The sequence below is a fragment of the Ascaphus truei genome, chromosome 6, assembly GCF_040206685.1.
Source record: "Ascaphus truei isolate aAscTru1 chromosome 6, aAscTru1.hap1, whole genome shotgun sequence".
Lineage (NCBI taxonomy): Eukaryota > Metazoa > Chordata > Amphibia > Anura > Ascaphidae > Ascaphus > Ascaphus truei.
This window is the reverse complement of record NC_134488.1, coordinates 48,745,765-48,761,358: the sequence shown is the minus strand read 5'-3', so window position 1 is coordinate 48,761,358 and position 15,594 is coordinate 48,745,765. Positions and strand designations below refer to the sequence as shown.

Genomic DNA, 15,594 nt, shown 5'->3' with positions numbered 1-15,594 from the left:
CACACACACAGAGAGGCCATGCCACACACACACACAGAGAGGCCGTGTTACACACACAGAGAGGCCGTGTCACACCCACAGAGAGGCCGTGTCACACACACACACAGAGGCCATGCCACACACACAGAGAGGCCGTGTCACACACACACATAGAGGCCGTGTCACACACACACACAGAGAGGCCGTGTCACACACACACAAAGGCCGTGTCACACACACACACACAGAGGCCGTGCCGTGTCACACACACACAGAGGCCATGCCACACACACACACAGAGGCCGTGTGACACACACACAAAGGCCAGGTCACACACACACACAGAGGCCGTGCCGTGTCACACACACACAGAGAGAGGCCATGCCACACACACACACACAGAGGCCATGCCACACACACAGAGGCCGTGTCGCACACACAGGGAGACAGTGTTGCACACAAAGGGAGGCTGTCACACACACAGAGAGGCTGTCACACACACAGAGAGTCTGTCACACACACAGAGAGGCTGTCACACACACAGAGAGGCTGTCATACATAGAGAGACTGTCACACACACAGAGAGGCCCCCCTCCCCCCCCCCCCCCCCCAGCCCTCTCCTCTCTCAATCCCTATTCTGGTATAAAGGCTCTCCTCCTCCCTCTCACATTCTCTCTCCATTATTGTGATCTTATCTTTTCTCTCTTTCTCTCCCCTGTCCACCCATCACTCCCCCCCCCCTTTCTCTCCTCTCATGTTTTCTGGCTGCTCCCCTCCTCCCCCCAGCCCCTCTGTCCCCCTTTTCTCTCATGTTTTTGGGTGCTCCTCCCCTCCCTCCTCCTCCCCTCCCTCTTATGTTTTTGAGTGCTCCCCTCCTCCCGCTCTCTCTCGTTTTTGGGTGCTCACCTCCTCCCCCCTCATGTTTTTGGGTGCTCCCCTCCTTCCCCTCTCTCTCTCTCATGTTTTTTGGGTGCTCCCCTTCCCCCCCTCCCCTTCTATCTCTCTCTCCCCCTCATGTTTTTGGGTGTTCCACTCCCCCCCCCCCCCATCGTACTCGTACTGAGCAGCGCAATCTGGCGGTTAGATCACAGGTGGAGGTTGTGACTGTTTTTTCCGCCTCTCTCTCGCCTTAATAATACCACAGGATTTCCGTTAGTTTCATGAATTTAATAAGCACATTGAAAGAAATAGCAAAAGTTTTCCGTAATGTGTACACCCAAAATATGCCAGTGACATCACCACCACAGCATGACATCACTACGGCACCCTTACATCACAGCCACCCCTGTGCAATGCTACACGTAATGGAAACCCGCACAGCTAGTGTTAACCACAGTGAGGTGCTGACTGGATGGTGACGTGATCATATCATATGGGAGAAAAAAGAACCCAGTCTTCCAGCACTCAATCACAACAAATGTATTATTGTAAATTTAAAATACTTTATTGATAACCATGAATAAAAAATAGGGTGTTAAAACGTAATTAAATGGTATATTTCAACAGCACGTGACTGTATCCTTGATAACCCACCTAAGGCTAGGTGGGTAGATGTGGTAAGATCCCTAATAGATACTCGGGATCAGACGCTATAAGTTATAGCTACCTAAAGGTATAGGAAAAGAGCCTAAGTGAGGGTGTGCCTAATTGGCTTACAATACCTCTATAAACACCACTGTATTACCAGTGCTATTAATGGTGTGTCTACATCAAACATCTGTTTGCAGTATTGGTGTTCTGGTAATTCTATCTATGCCGACAACTATATCCCTTACATGAGTGTCTGCCTATTAGTCTGCACCTATTTCCACAGTGTGGGCAATATATGTCTTTACTATAGACTTAGCTCTGACAGCGCTGGTGAATTTATGTAGCAACCAGTGCAACCTTTATCAGGGGCAGACATCATATAGGTCTAACCTATCGCATACTATGCCACATAATATATACATCATTAGTGTATCAATTGAATGCGTATCATCCGCCTAGATACACTCACATTGAGACTGTCCTTTTGGTGGGCTCTCATAGGCTCTTTTCCTATACCTTTAGGTAGCTATAACTTATAGCGTCTGATCCCGAGTATCTATTAGGGATCTTACCACATCTACCCACCTAGCCTTAAGTGGGTTATCAAGGATACAGTCACGTGCTGTTGAAATATACCATTTAATTACGTTTTAACACCCTATTTTTTATTCATGGTTATCAATAAAGTATTTTACATTTACAATAATACATTTGTTGTGATTGAGTGCTGGAAGACTGGGTTCTTTTTTCTCCCATATGATATAACCCCTGTGCAATGCAATGACATCATTTCTGAATGTTAGGAAGCTCAGTGATGTTATCACTCCGAGTACGCAGGCAACACAGGCTCACTGACATCACTGTACCAAGTAACGGGCTGCATGACATCATCGCGGCGACACACTGTGACACATACATGAACCCACACAAAATAAATGGAACTGGCAGTTTTTGGGTTGGGGCAGTTTAATGCCCTTTGACCCTGTCTTGGCCCCTCCCTCTGCGTCACACTGCGGGTCATTTTCTGCGGGCAGCCTTGGTGGTGAGCTGGCTGTACGCCCCGTCCTGCCGCTCCCCAAGGGGCTGAGTTGGGCGAGAAAAAGGGTGACGGATCCTGAATCAGCACCTGTTACATTAACCCCTGCAGTGCTACAGGGGGCTGTGATGTACTCAGCTTAAGCCCTGAGCTGACACGGAGACCTGAAAAGCATCGCTCTGCATGTTATTATATCTCTGCGTGTTATTATATCTCTCTGCGTGTTATTATATCTCTGCGTGTTATTATATCTCTGCGTGTTATTATATCTCTGCGTGTTATTATATCTCTGCGTGTTATTATATCTCTGCGTGTTATTATATCTCTGCGTGTTATTATATCTCTGCGTGTTATTATATCTCTCTGCGTGTTATTATATCCCTCTGCGTGTTAATATATCTCTCTGCGTGTTATTATATCTCTCTGCGTGTTATTATATCGCTCTGCGTGTTATTATGTCTGCGTGTTATTATATCTCTGCGTATTATTATTAGATCCCTCTGCGTGTTATTATATCTCTCTGCGTGTTATTATATCTCTCTGCGTGTTATTATATTTCTCTGCATGTTATTATATCTCTCTGCGCATTATTATATTGCTCTGCACGTTATTATATCTCTCTGCGCGTTATTATATCTCTCAGCGCGTTATTATATCTCTCAGCGTGTTATTATATCTCTGATTGTTATTATATCTCTGCGTGTTATTATATCTCTGCGTGTTATTATATCTCTCTGCGTGTTATTATATCTCTCTGCGTGTTATTATATCTCTCTGCGTGTTATTATATCTCTGTGTGTTATTATATCTCTGCGTGTTATTATATCTCTGCGTGTTATTATATCTCTCTGCGTGTTATTATATCTCTCTGAGTGTTATTATATCTCTCTGAGTGTTATTATATCTCTGCGTGTTATTATATCTCTGCGTGTTATTATATCTCTCTGCGTGTTATTATATCTCTGCGTGTTATTATATCTCTCTGCGTGATATTACATCTCTCTGCGTGTTATTATATCTCTCTGCGTGTTATTATATCTCTGCGTGTTATTATATCTCTCTGCGTGATATTACATCTCTCTGCGTGTTATTATATCTCTCTGCGTGTTATTATATCTCTGCGTGTTATTATATCTATGTGTGTTATTATATCTCTCTGCGTGTTATTATATCTCTGCGTGTTATTATATCTCTCTGCGTGTTATTATATCTCTGCGTGTTATTATATCTCTCTGCGTGATATTACATCTCTCTGCGTGTTATTATATCTCTCTGCGTGTTATTATATCTCTGCGTGTTATTATATCTCTCTGCGTGTTATTATATCTCTCTGCGTGTTATTATATCTCTCTGCGTGTTATTATATCTCTGCGTGTTATTATATCTATGCGTGTTATTATATCTCTCTGCGTGTTATTATATCTCTGCGTGTTATTATATCTCTCTGCGTGTTATTATATCTCTGCGTGTTATTATATCTCTCTGCGCGTTATTATATCTCTCTGCGCGTTATTATATCTCTCTGCGTGTTATTATATCTCTCTGCGTGTTATTATATCTCTGATTGTTATTATATCTCTCTGCGCGTTATTATATCTCTCTGCGTGTTATTATATCTCTCTGCGTGTTATTATATCTTTGCGTGTTATTATATTTCTCAGAGTGTGATTATATCTCTGCGCATTATTATATCTCTCTGCGTGTAATTATATCGCTCTGCGCGTTATTATATCTCTCTGCGCGTTATTATATCTCTCTGCGTGTTATTATATCTCTCTGCCTGTTATTATATCTCTCTGCGTGTTATTATATCTCTGCCTGTTATTATATCTCTATGAGTGTTATAATAACTCTGTGTGTTATTATAACTCCTATTCCCCCTTTTAACCTCTCCCTAAAACTTCTATTACCCCATATAACTGCTCCCTATAACTCCTTCTATTACCCCATATAACCTCCCTATAACACCTTGTGAAGCTGCTCAGTACTCACCTGGTAAAGTTGCTCGTTTGAGATCAGATTCTGTTTGTCAGAAGCTGCTGGGAAGAAATAATTCTATGAGACATACGTGGCATTTATAGGGGATCTATCTACAGGGGAGTAAATATAGCGGATCTATAGAGTAATTATAGGAGATTTACAACAGATCCTGAAATGTGACACAAACCCCGAATATAACCCGCGCGCTGACATAATATAACCCGCCCGCTGACATAATATAAACCGCGCGCTGACATAACATTATGAATCATGGAGTGAATCATCGCTGGATGTTTTCTTTCTTTATCTTTAATCGTGGATGTATTCTGAATATCTGGACTAATATTCTGATTAATTTCTTCAAACTGGTATGTGTCTGTGTGCTGTATGCTGACTCCAATCAATTGAGAGAGAATTGATAATCTAACTATTTGGTATGTCTGAGTTGATTAGGCAAACTCCTCCCTTATGTGTTAGTTAAATGCATGTGATTAGGGTACTTAAGTCAGTGTAACTTGGCTGTGAGCCATATGGCTGTGTAACATCAAAAGAGTCACATCTTAAGTGTCTACAAGAGGTAGTTTTGGAGTTGAAATTGGAGGTGAAGATTGGATGAAGATCTGGACCCTGCATTACAACTTTGCCACTGTGAGACATTCACTTTTAACATCTGTGATTATTTGTACTCTTTCTATCCCCCAGTACCTTGGAACTCTCCCTACTGCTTTTTCTGTTTACTGTTTCCTCACTCCTTTGTGAATGTCTCTGTTCTCTCCAACTTCCCCACTGCACCATTATTTATACACCTCTCTCCCAACAACTTCTATACCCCGCATACAAAAAACACCTACACAAATCCTCTATTCACACCCTCTATCTACTCATTCCCACTGCTGGGGTCTACCCATAGCCTGAACTCAGACATATACACCTGCTCTCACTCATGACTCCCTGCCATCTCTTCCCCTGTAAATGGTGTTAACCTTTTCATTTAATACTGACCAGCCTTAAATCTCACCGCACAAATCAAGCATCCCAATAGCCTGCACTCAAGGCTATAGTCCCACACTCAGTCACTCCCACCACCCATTGTGACCAAGCATTGCCATCTACAGCACTTGCTGTCTCTGTAAGTTTCCCATCATACCCCTTAGAGTGTAAGCTCTTCGGGGCAGGGATTTGCTTTCCTATTGTCTGATTTTGCTGCACTTATTGTATAATTATAATTCCCTGTACTGTATTCTTTGTGAAGCGCTGAGTACACTTTTGGCGCTATATAAATAAAGACATACAATATAACCCGCCCGCTGACATAATATAACCCGCGCGCTGACATAATATAACCCGCGCGCTGACATAATATAACCCGCCCGCTGACATAATATAACCCGGGCGCTGACATAATATAACCCGCCCGCTGACATAATATAACCCGCCCGCTGACATAATATAACCCGCCCGCTGACATAATATAACCCACGCGCTGACATAATATAACCCACCCGCTGACATAATATAACCCGCCCGTTGACATAATATAACCCGGGCGCTGACATAATATACACACAAAGCAGGACACGCAAATAAGATGTGTCCCCCTCACATACAGACACCTGGCTGTCATATGTACCAGTGCATGAAAGGCTGTACACTCCCTCAGCACATGCCATGTTCCTGTGTATCTCAGTACATACACCATTCCATGCATCCCTCAGCACATGCCACATTCCACGTGTCCCTCAGAACATGCAGCATTCCATGCATCCCTCAGCACATGCCACATTCCACGTGTCCCTCAGAACATGCAGCATTCCAAGTGGCCCTCAGCACATGCCATGTTCCACATATCCAACAGCACATGTACGTTCCACATGTTCCTCAGTACATGCCACGTTTCACGTGTTCCTCACCATGCCTCACAATCACACCACATGTACCCATGCATGTCCCCTCACCTCGGGCAGGTCTGCGCGTTTCTGAGCCGGATATACAGTATACTGCCACGGCGATAAGAACAATCATAATGACATCCGCCACGATGAAGCCAGTGATCGTTCCGAGGTCTAACTCTATGCAGTTCTGACACACTAAGGGAGAGAGAGGGTCAGCGACAGAGGGAGGAAGGGTCCATGAGAGAGGGAGGGGGAGCGGGTCAGCGAGAGAGGGAGGGGGAGGGAGAGAGAGGGTCAGCGAGAGAGGGAGGAAGGGTCCGTGAGAGAGGGAGGGGGAGGGAGAGAGAGGGTCAGCGAGAAAGGGAGGGAGGGTCAATGAGAGGGAGAGAGAGGGAGCGGGTCATTGGAAGGTCTGTGTGTATGTCCCGGTTTTGATTCCCATTGGTTAAATACTTGCCAGCTTAGGTATTTAAACACTAGCAGGGGATCACATGACTAACCCCCTGAAGAAGTGTCAATCAGACACGAAACGCGTAGTGATGACGTCAACGCAGCGACGCGACATCCGTGACGACGGACATCCGGTAGCTGCAGCCCTAACACACCATGAGGATACTGACGGGAGAGAGTGCGAGTTTCAGCTTTACCAACTATTTCTGGACCCTTCTCATTTAACAACAGGGAACTCTCTTGTCATTAGGTTTTGAAAACGGAACTTGATCCCCTGTGTGTGTTTTGAACTTTAGGATCAATTAGATCCATTTTTATATTAGTGTTATTTGTTCCCCATTTTTAATATATAAAATTATTGTGTATTAACTTGGGCCTTTGTTTCTTTCCATGTGCCCCTATTTTTGTGGGTTTTTTTAGGGTGAGGGAGAGAGGGTCAGCGAGGGAGGGAGGGGGTGACGGTAAGGGGGTACCAAGGCCAATAAATAAAGGTATTATGCCCGGCTGGGTGCCCCTAAGCCAGATTGGGAATTGTAGAGTGTCAGCTCTGCAACCCAGCAAGAGTGGTAATACTGCAAATGTATTCAAAATGCCTGTGTCTCTCCCCCCAGGGATAAGGAAGCAAGAGTAATGCTATGTATCAGCTGTATAAGCCATGTAACAGGGTTCCCCTGAGTCATAGTGGGTAAATGTAAAGTGTCAGCTCTGCAGCCCACTAATGGCTGCAACCCTGTAATTGTGTTAGAATGGTCTGTGTGTGTCCCGCTAGGTATAAGGGGACCACATGTATAAGCCATGTAACAGAGTTCCCCTCAGTCATATGGGGTAAATGTGAAGTGTCAGCTCTGCAGCCCACTACTGGCTGCAAGCCTGTAAATGTGTTAGAATTGTCTGTGGGTGTCCCGCTAGGCATAAGGGGACCACATCAATACCCGGAGTTACATTGTATATGTCTTCCCCAGTTATGTATCAGTTATAAGCATTGTCACAGTGTTTCACTGCCAACCGCAGAAAGGAAAAAAGTTTTAAAAGTCAGCAGCCTTTTGCGTAGCACATAAGCAATGAGGTAACTTTGGCTAGGAACGTCCTGGAGCATTGAGTTTTTTAGGTGAGCGCTGCTGGGGTAAAACCATTAAAAAGGTTATCACGCAATTATTTCAAAGCCTTATAAAAAATTGATAAATTAAAGTTACCTTAGTTTAACTGTTTTAACATTATAGACATAAGGGGATTTTTCCTTCAGGCATCCAGAACAGGAGGTAACACTTAAAGTGTGAGTACTATGCTTTAAAATGCATGGCAGGAAATCCAGTGAGTAAGCAATGCATAATTTAGACTCTGGCTTCTAAGTCACCCTGCTGATTCGGTTCCCCTGTGTCTGGAAACAGGCCGTAGCTCAAAATAATTAGCCAAGTAAGGTGTCAAGTGGGGAGGGGGAGAGGTAAACAGTTTGTCCCTGACAGATGTCCAGGTGTCAGGGGGCAGGTAGACAACCTGTCACCAGGGAAATGGGCTTGGCTAGGTATGCTAAGTGGCTTAGGGCCGAAGTTCGCACATGCCCGTGGCATACCTTGAAGCCTCTGCCAGGCTTCCTGAAGTATGGGCGAACCTTGCCAATAGGTGGGATGTTTTGTTCCCACGCCGCGATTGGTTGCACAGTGTAAAGATAGGACTTGTGAGCTTTTAAAAGTCAGTGCAGCCAGTCAGGAGGTAGATTCAACATGCTGTAAAAAGATTCACCTGAGATTCCATCTAAGATCTTTCCTGTAACCAGATTTAACATCATAACTAAGTGTATTTTCGTAGTATTTTGTAAATCAAGCTGTGTATGTTCATTCTGTAAATAAATCACAATTTATTTTATATCTCGCTTTGCTCAATCAAAGGGTCTGGGTATTTTTGTGTTAAAAGCATTGGTCTCCCGTGACAGAGGGTCAATGAGAGGGAGAGTGGGAGATGAAGAGAGAGGGTCAGCAAGTGAGGGAGAGGGAGGGTCAGCGAGAGAGGGAGTGTGAGGGAGAGAGAGAGTGTCAGAGAGGGAGGGTGAGGGAGAGAGCGAGGGAGTGGGAGAGGGTCTGCGAGAGAGGGAGGGTGAGGGAGAGAGAGGGATGGCGAGGGAGAGAGAGGGTCAGTGAGAGAGGGAGGGTGAGAGAGAGGGTCAGTGAGAAAGGGAAGGTAAGAGAGAGGGTCAGTGAGAGGGAGGGTGAGGGAGAGACAGGGTCAGTGAGAGAGGGAGGATCAGGGGGAGATGGAGAGAGAGGGAGGGAGAGAGAGGTCAGAGAGGGAGGGAGGATGTGGGAGAGATAGGGTCAGCGAGAGAGAGAGGGTGTGGGTCAGCGAGAGAGGGAGTGTGAGGGAGATAGAGGATCAGTGAGAGAGGGAGGGTGAGGGAGAGGGTCAGTGAGAGAGGGAGGGTGTGGGAGAGAGGGTCAGCGAGAGAGGGAGGGTGAGGGAGAGAGGGTCAGTGAGAGAGGGAGGGTGAGGGAGAGAGGGAGGGTGAGGGCGAGAGAGGGTCAGCGAGAGAGGGAGGGTGAGGGAGAGGGTCAGTGGGATAGGGAGGGTGTGGGAGAGAAAGAGGGTCAGCAAGAGAGGGAGGGAGAGGGTGAAGAAGAGAGAGAGGGTCAGCAAGAGGGAGGGTGTGGGAGAGGGAGAGAGAGGGTCAGTGAGAGAGGAAGGGTGAGGGAGAGCGTCAGTGGGAGAGGGAGGATGAGGGAGAGAGAGGGTCAGCGAGAGAGTGAGGGAGAGGGTCAGTGGGAGAGGGAGGGTGAGGGAGAGAGGGTCAGCGAGAGAGTGAGGGAGGGTGAGAGAGGGTGAAAGAGAGGGTCAGCGAGAGAGGGAGGGTGAGGGTGAAGAAGAGAGAGAGGGTCAGCAAGAGGGAGGGTGTGGGAGAGGGAGAGAGAGGGTCAGCGAGAGAGGAAGGGTGAGGGAGAGCGTCAGTGGGAGAGGGAGGATGAGGGAGAGAGAGGGTCAGCGAGAGAGTGAGGGAGAGGGTCAGTGGGAGAGGGAGGGTGAAGGAAAGAGAGGGTCAGTGAGAGAGGGAGGGTGAAGGAAAGAGAGGGTCAGCGAGAGAGTGAGGGAGGGTGAGAGAGAGAGGGTCAACGAGAGAGGGAGGGTGAAGGAAAGAGAGGGTCAGTGAGAGAGGGAGGGTGAGGGAGCGGGTCAGTGAGAGAGGGAGGGTGTGGGAGAGAGAGGGTCAGTGAGAGAGGGAGGGTGAGGGAGAGAAATAGGATCAGTGAGAGGGAGGGAGAGGGAGAGAGAGGAAGGGTGAAGGAGAGAGAGGTTGTGGGAGAGAGAGAAAGGGGGTCAGTGAAAGAGGGGGATGAGGGAGAGAGAGAGGGTCAGCGAGAGATGGAGGGTGAGGGAGAGAGGGTCAGCGAGAGAGGGAGTGTGAGGGAGAGAGAGAGGGTCAGTGAGAGAGGGAGGGTGAGGGAGAGAGAGGGTCAGCGAGAGAGTGAGGGTCAGCGAGGGTGTGAGGGAGGGTCAGCGAGAAAGGGAGGGTGAGGGAGAAAGAGTGTGAGTGAAAGTGTGAAAGGGAGAGTGTGTCAGAGGGCGAATGTGTGAGAGGGAGAGTGTGTGAGAGAGAGTATGTGAGATAGAATGTGAGAGTGTGAGAGGGGAGTGTGAGAGGGGAGTGTGTGATAGGGAGAGTGTGAGATAGGGAGAGTGTGTGATAGGGAGAGTGTGGGAGAGGAAGAGAGTGTGAGAGGAAGAGAGTGTGAGAGAGATGCACTTGGGTCCCACCCCCGAGACCTGCCATGCCTCCGCTCCTAGTCGGGAAGAGCCAGTGAAATCAAAGTAATGTTCGGGCGCAGACTCACTTCTCACAAACACGTAAATATGTTTTTCAGCTTTGTCCCCTTTGCAGGAGTAGTGTCCGCGCGGGTCATTCCACACCGAGCCCAGGTCCAGCGTACTGTTCTCACCCACCAGCTCCCAGACTCCTTTATGCCAGGTCATGGCTTTGAGATCGCCGCAGCTCAGAGTGAGCTTCCCATTCTTATCCGAAACATCCACTGTGGGCACAAGAGACCAGAGCTGGGAGTTACAGGGTCAGTCCCACTGCCGGACACAAGAGACCCGAGCTGGGAGTTACAGGGTCAGTCCTACTGCTGGGCACAAGAGACCAGAGCTGGGAGTTACAGGGTCAGTCCCACTGCTGGACACAAGAGACCAGAGCTGGGAGTTACAGGGTCAGTCCTACTGCCGGACACAAGAGACCAGAGCTGGGTGTTACAGGGTCAGTCCTACTGCCGGACACAAGAGACCAGAGCTGGGAGTTACAGGGTCAGTCCCACTGCTGGGCACAAGAGACCAGAGCTGGGAGTTACAGGGTCAGTCCCACTGCTGGGCACAAGAGACCAGAGCTGGGAGTTACAGGGTCAGTCCCACTGCTGGACACAAGAGACCAGAGCTGGGAGTTACAGGGTCAGTCCTACTGCCGGACACAAGAGACCAGAGCTGGGAGTTACAGGGTCAGTCCTACTGCCGGACACAAGAGACCAGAGCTGGGAGTTACAGGGTCAGTCCCACTGCCGGACACAAGAGACCAGAGCTGGGAGTTACATGGTCAGTCCCACTGCTGGACACAAGAAACCAGAGCTGGGAGTTACAGGGTCAGTCCCACTGCTGGGCACAAGAGACCAGAGCTGGGAGTTACAGGGTCAGTCCCACTGCTGGGCACAAGAGACCAGAGCTGGGAGTTACAGGGTCAGTCCTACTGCCGGACACAAGAGACCAGAGGTGGGAGTTACAGGGTCAGTCTTACTACCGGACACAAGAGACCAGAGGTGGGAGTTACAGGGTCAGTCCTACTGCCGGACACAAGGACCAGACCTGGGAGTTAAATGGTCAGTCCCACTGCTGGACACAAGAGACCAGAGCTGGGAGTTACAGGGTCAGTCCTACTGCCGGACACAAGAGAACAGAGCTGGGTGTTACAGGGTCAGTCCTACTGCCGGACACAAGAGACCAGAGCTGGGAGTTACAGGGTCAGTCCTACTGCCGGACACAAGAGACCAGAGCTGGGAGTTACAGGGTCAGTCCCACTGCTGGACACAAGAGACCAGAGCTGGAAGTTACATGGTCAGTCCCACTGCTGGACACAAGAGACCAGAGCTGGGAGTTACAGGGTCAGTCCTACTGCCGGACACAAGAGACCAGAGCTGGGAGTTACAGGGTCAGTCCTACTGCCGGACACAAGAGACCAGAGCTGGGAGTTACAGGGTCAGTCCCACTGCCGGACACAAGAGACCAGAGCTGGGAGTTACAGGGTCAGTCCCACTGCTGGGCACAAGAGACCAGAGCTGGGAGTTACAGGGTCAGTCCCACTGCTGGGCACAAGAGACCAGAGCTGGGAGTTACAGGGTCAGTCCTACTGCCGGACACAAGAGATCAGAGGTGGGAGTTACAGGGTCAGTCTTACTGCCGGACACAAGAGACCAGAGGTGGGAGTTACAGGGTCAGTCCTACTGCTGGACACAAGAGACCAGACTTGGGCGTTACATGGTCAGTCCCACTGCTGAACACAAGAGACCAGAGCTGGGAGTTACAGGGTCAGTCCTACTGCCGGACACAAGAGACCAGAGCTGGGTGTTACAGGGTCAGTCCTACTGCCGGACACAAGAGACCAGAGCTGGGAGTTACAGGGCAGTCCTACTGCCGGGCACAAGAGACCAGAGCTGGGAGTTACAGGGTCAGTCCCACTGCTGGGCACAAGAGACCAGAGCTGGGAGTTACAGGGTCAGTCCTACTGCCGGACACAAGAGACCAGAGCTGGGAGTTACAGGGTCAGTCCCACTGCTGGGCACAAGAGACCAGAGCTGGGAGTTACAGGGTCAGTCCTACTGCCGGACACAAGAGACCAGAGCTGGGTGTTACAGGGTCAGTCCTACTGCCGGACACAAGAGACCAGAGCTGGGAGTTACAGGGTCAGTCCTACTGCCGGACACAAGAGACCAGAGCTGGGAGTTACAGGGTCAGTCCTACTGCCAGACACAAGAGACCAGAGCTGGGAGTTACAGGGTCAGTCCTACTGCCGGACACAAGAGACCAGAGCTGGGAGTTACAGGGTCAGTCCTACTGCCGGACACAAGAGACCAGAGCTGGGAGTTACAGGGTCAGTCCTACTGCCGGACACAAGAGACCAGAGCTGGGAGTTACAGGGTCAGTCCTACTGCCGGACACAAGAGACCAGAGCTGGGAGTTACAGGGTAAGTCCTACTGCCGGACACAAACTAGAGCTGGGTGTTACAGGGTCAGTCCCACTGCCGGACACAAGAGACCAGAGCTGGGAGTTACAGGGTCAGTCTTACTGCCGGACACAAGAGACCAGAGCTGGGAGTTACAGGGTCAGTCCTACTGCCGGACACAAGAGACCAGAGCTGGGAGTTACAGGGTCAGTCCTACTGCCGGACACAAGAGACCAGAGCTGGGAGTTACAGGGTCAGTCCTACTGCCGGACACAAGAGACCAGAGCTGGGAGTTACAGGGTCAGTCTCATTGGGGACTAAGGGGACGCAATTATGTTTTACTCTGAGTACCGGATGTGAACCACTTGATTGCTTGCTGTAGAGATCATGTGTAACCGCTATGTCCTCCTAGAACCTGAGAATTTACTGCATGATATAGCCAGTATGTCACAGGCCCAGAGACTGCAGGCCGTTATAACATGCCAGGACGTCGTGGGGCAGTCTCTCTGTGATTGTCCCATCTCTCTAACTGTGACTGTCCCATCTCTCTAACAGTGACTGTCCCTTATCTCTAACTGTGACTGTACCATCTCTCTAACTGTGACTGTCCCCTCTATCTGTGACTGACCCTTCTCTCTGTGACTGTCCCCTTTCTATGACTGTCCCTTCTCTCTGTGACTGTCCCCTCTCTGACTGTCCCTTCTCTCTGTGACTGTCCCTTCTCCCTTGACTGTCCCCTCTCTCTGTGACTGTCCCCTCTCTCTGAGACTGTCCCTTCTCTCTGTGACTGTCCCCTCTCTGTGACTGTCCCTTCTCTCTGTGATTGTCCCCTCTCTTTGTGACTGTCCCCTCTCTCTGTGACTGTCCCTTCTCTCTTCCACTCACCCCACATCCTTCTGTCTCTGTGCCCTACACTCATATACCACATGGTAACTGTCCCTTTTCCTTACACAGCAGAAGAACAGTTTGGGGAACACTGAGACTCTCTGAATGTCTATGAGATTTGCCCCTGAGAGTTATGGCCCCCTGTACCTTTCGCATGTGTGGGCATCAGGCCAGCGCTGAGCAGAAGGACCCACAGGATGGATTCAGGATACTCCATACTTCATGGGCTTGTTGCTTGTCAGATGGTATTGGCGTGCTGAGCTCTCTCTCGCCTCCGCTGCCTGCTCACCGAGTACAGGAAGCTACTGTGGGTTTTGTCTTATGGTTTTGAGACTCACACGTGAGAGAGAGCGAGGGGTGAGTTTAAATACCCATATGGATAAGCATCGCTCGTACACCCCCAATCAGCACATCCTCCTACGTACCGCCATGTGCTCCCAGGCTGTCCCCCATACCTAGGGCTGAAATACTGCCTCTGAAGTGGGTGAATACGAATAGCAGTGTCCGCTCTCCTTGCCAGGAGACCCCCCCGAGCGGGAAGACTCTTTACTACCCATCCACTTGAATAATCTGTACGGTTTCCCCCAGCACGAGAAGGATATGTTTATCGCACTAAAATTAGATTGTAAGCTCTGCAGGGCAGGATCTTACTGTGACGGCACCGTGCGCACAGTCTCCACTTGATATGGTAACATGCCACAGGTAAACCTTATAGGAAACATCAGGGTGCCCGGCACCCAACGTCCTGTAAACAAAACCTCCAGAAAAGACATCCGCGGAAACGCCTCACAGAGTTCTGCTAATGTTTGAGGTTTTCGTGAAGTTTAGCAGACGTGGCCAAAGCTGGCAGTTTCCGTGGAGTTTAGCAGACATGGCCCCAGATGTGGCCAAAGCTGGCCGTTTCCGTGGAGTTTAGCAGACGTGGCCGCAGCTGGCCGTGATCTGTTGTGTGAATGAAAGGATCTGTTTTGTGTATGGAAGGATCTGTTGTGTGTTTGAAAGGATCTATTGTGTGTAAGGAAGTCTCCACCCCAGTCTGCTGTTTTGTTGACAGCATTAATCGCAAACCATGACCCGCTCCACTTCTTACCCCCGACACTGGCGCTGTTCACAGGAGAGAATGTGGAGTAATTCCGATGCTGCCAACAGTGTTCCCTCTGTGGCTGGGGGCCCCGGGGGGTTGGGGTGTCTGATCCTGCGCAATCACTTTCAAAGAACTAAACAAAGAGAACAATTTAGTTCTAGTTTTGAGGACAGAAAAAGAGTCTGATTCCCAAAACACGAGGAATAGATGGTATAAAACCCGGCATTCGCTTACTATGGAAATGTTCAAGGTTTAGAAAAATGATGTAAAAATATGTATATTTGTCCAATTTGTTTATAAAAGAGCCAATCAGCTAAAGGAACCATCAATTTGCTTCACTTTCGTATCATTCTGTGTAACTGTCACAATGTGTTACTGTCACATTGTGTTACTCTGTGTCACTGTCACAATGTGTTACTCTGTGTCACTGTCACGATGTGTTACTGTGTTACTGTCACATTGTGTTACTCTGTGTCGCTGTCACTATGTGTTACTCTGTGTCACTGTCACAATGTGTTACTCTTTGTTACTGTCACATTGTGTTACTCTTTGTTACTGTCACATTGTGTT

General features: G+C 48.8%; 1 protein-coding gene across 2 annotated transcripts; it reads right to left on the bottom strand.

The window, feature by feature from the left end:
- Window positions 1-2,228: 2,228 nt before the first annotated feature.
- Window positions 2,229-14,957, bottom strand: LOC142497011 (T-cell surface glycoprotein CD3 gamma chain-like). Of its 2 annotated transcripts, none has more exons than XM_075604219.1 (5): window positions 14,088-14,957; window positions 10,686-10,880; window positions 6,481-6,612; window positions 4,538-4,584; window positions 2,229-2,592 (listed from the first exon to the last, which is right to left on the bottom strand). In XM_075604219.1, the coding sequence occupies exons 1-5, from the start codon at window positions 14,155-14,157 to the stop codon at window positions 2,527-2,529; spliced, it is 510 nt and encodes a 169-aa protein (XP_075460334.1). In that variant the 5' UTR covers window positions 14,158-14,957; the 3' UTR covers window positions 2,229-2,526. The 2 variants fall into 2 exon arrangements, with proteins under 2 accessions (XP_075460334.1, XP_075460335.1); XM_075604220.1 differs by having other exon boundaries at window positions 4,538-4,581; window positions 14,088-14,943.
- Window positions 14,958-15,594: the final 637 nt, after the last annotated feature.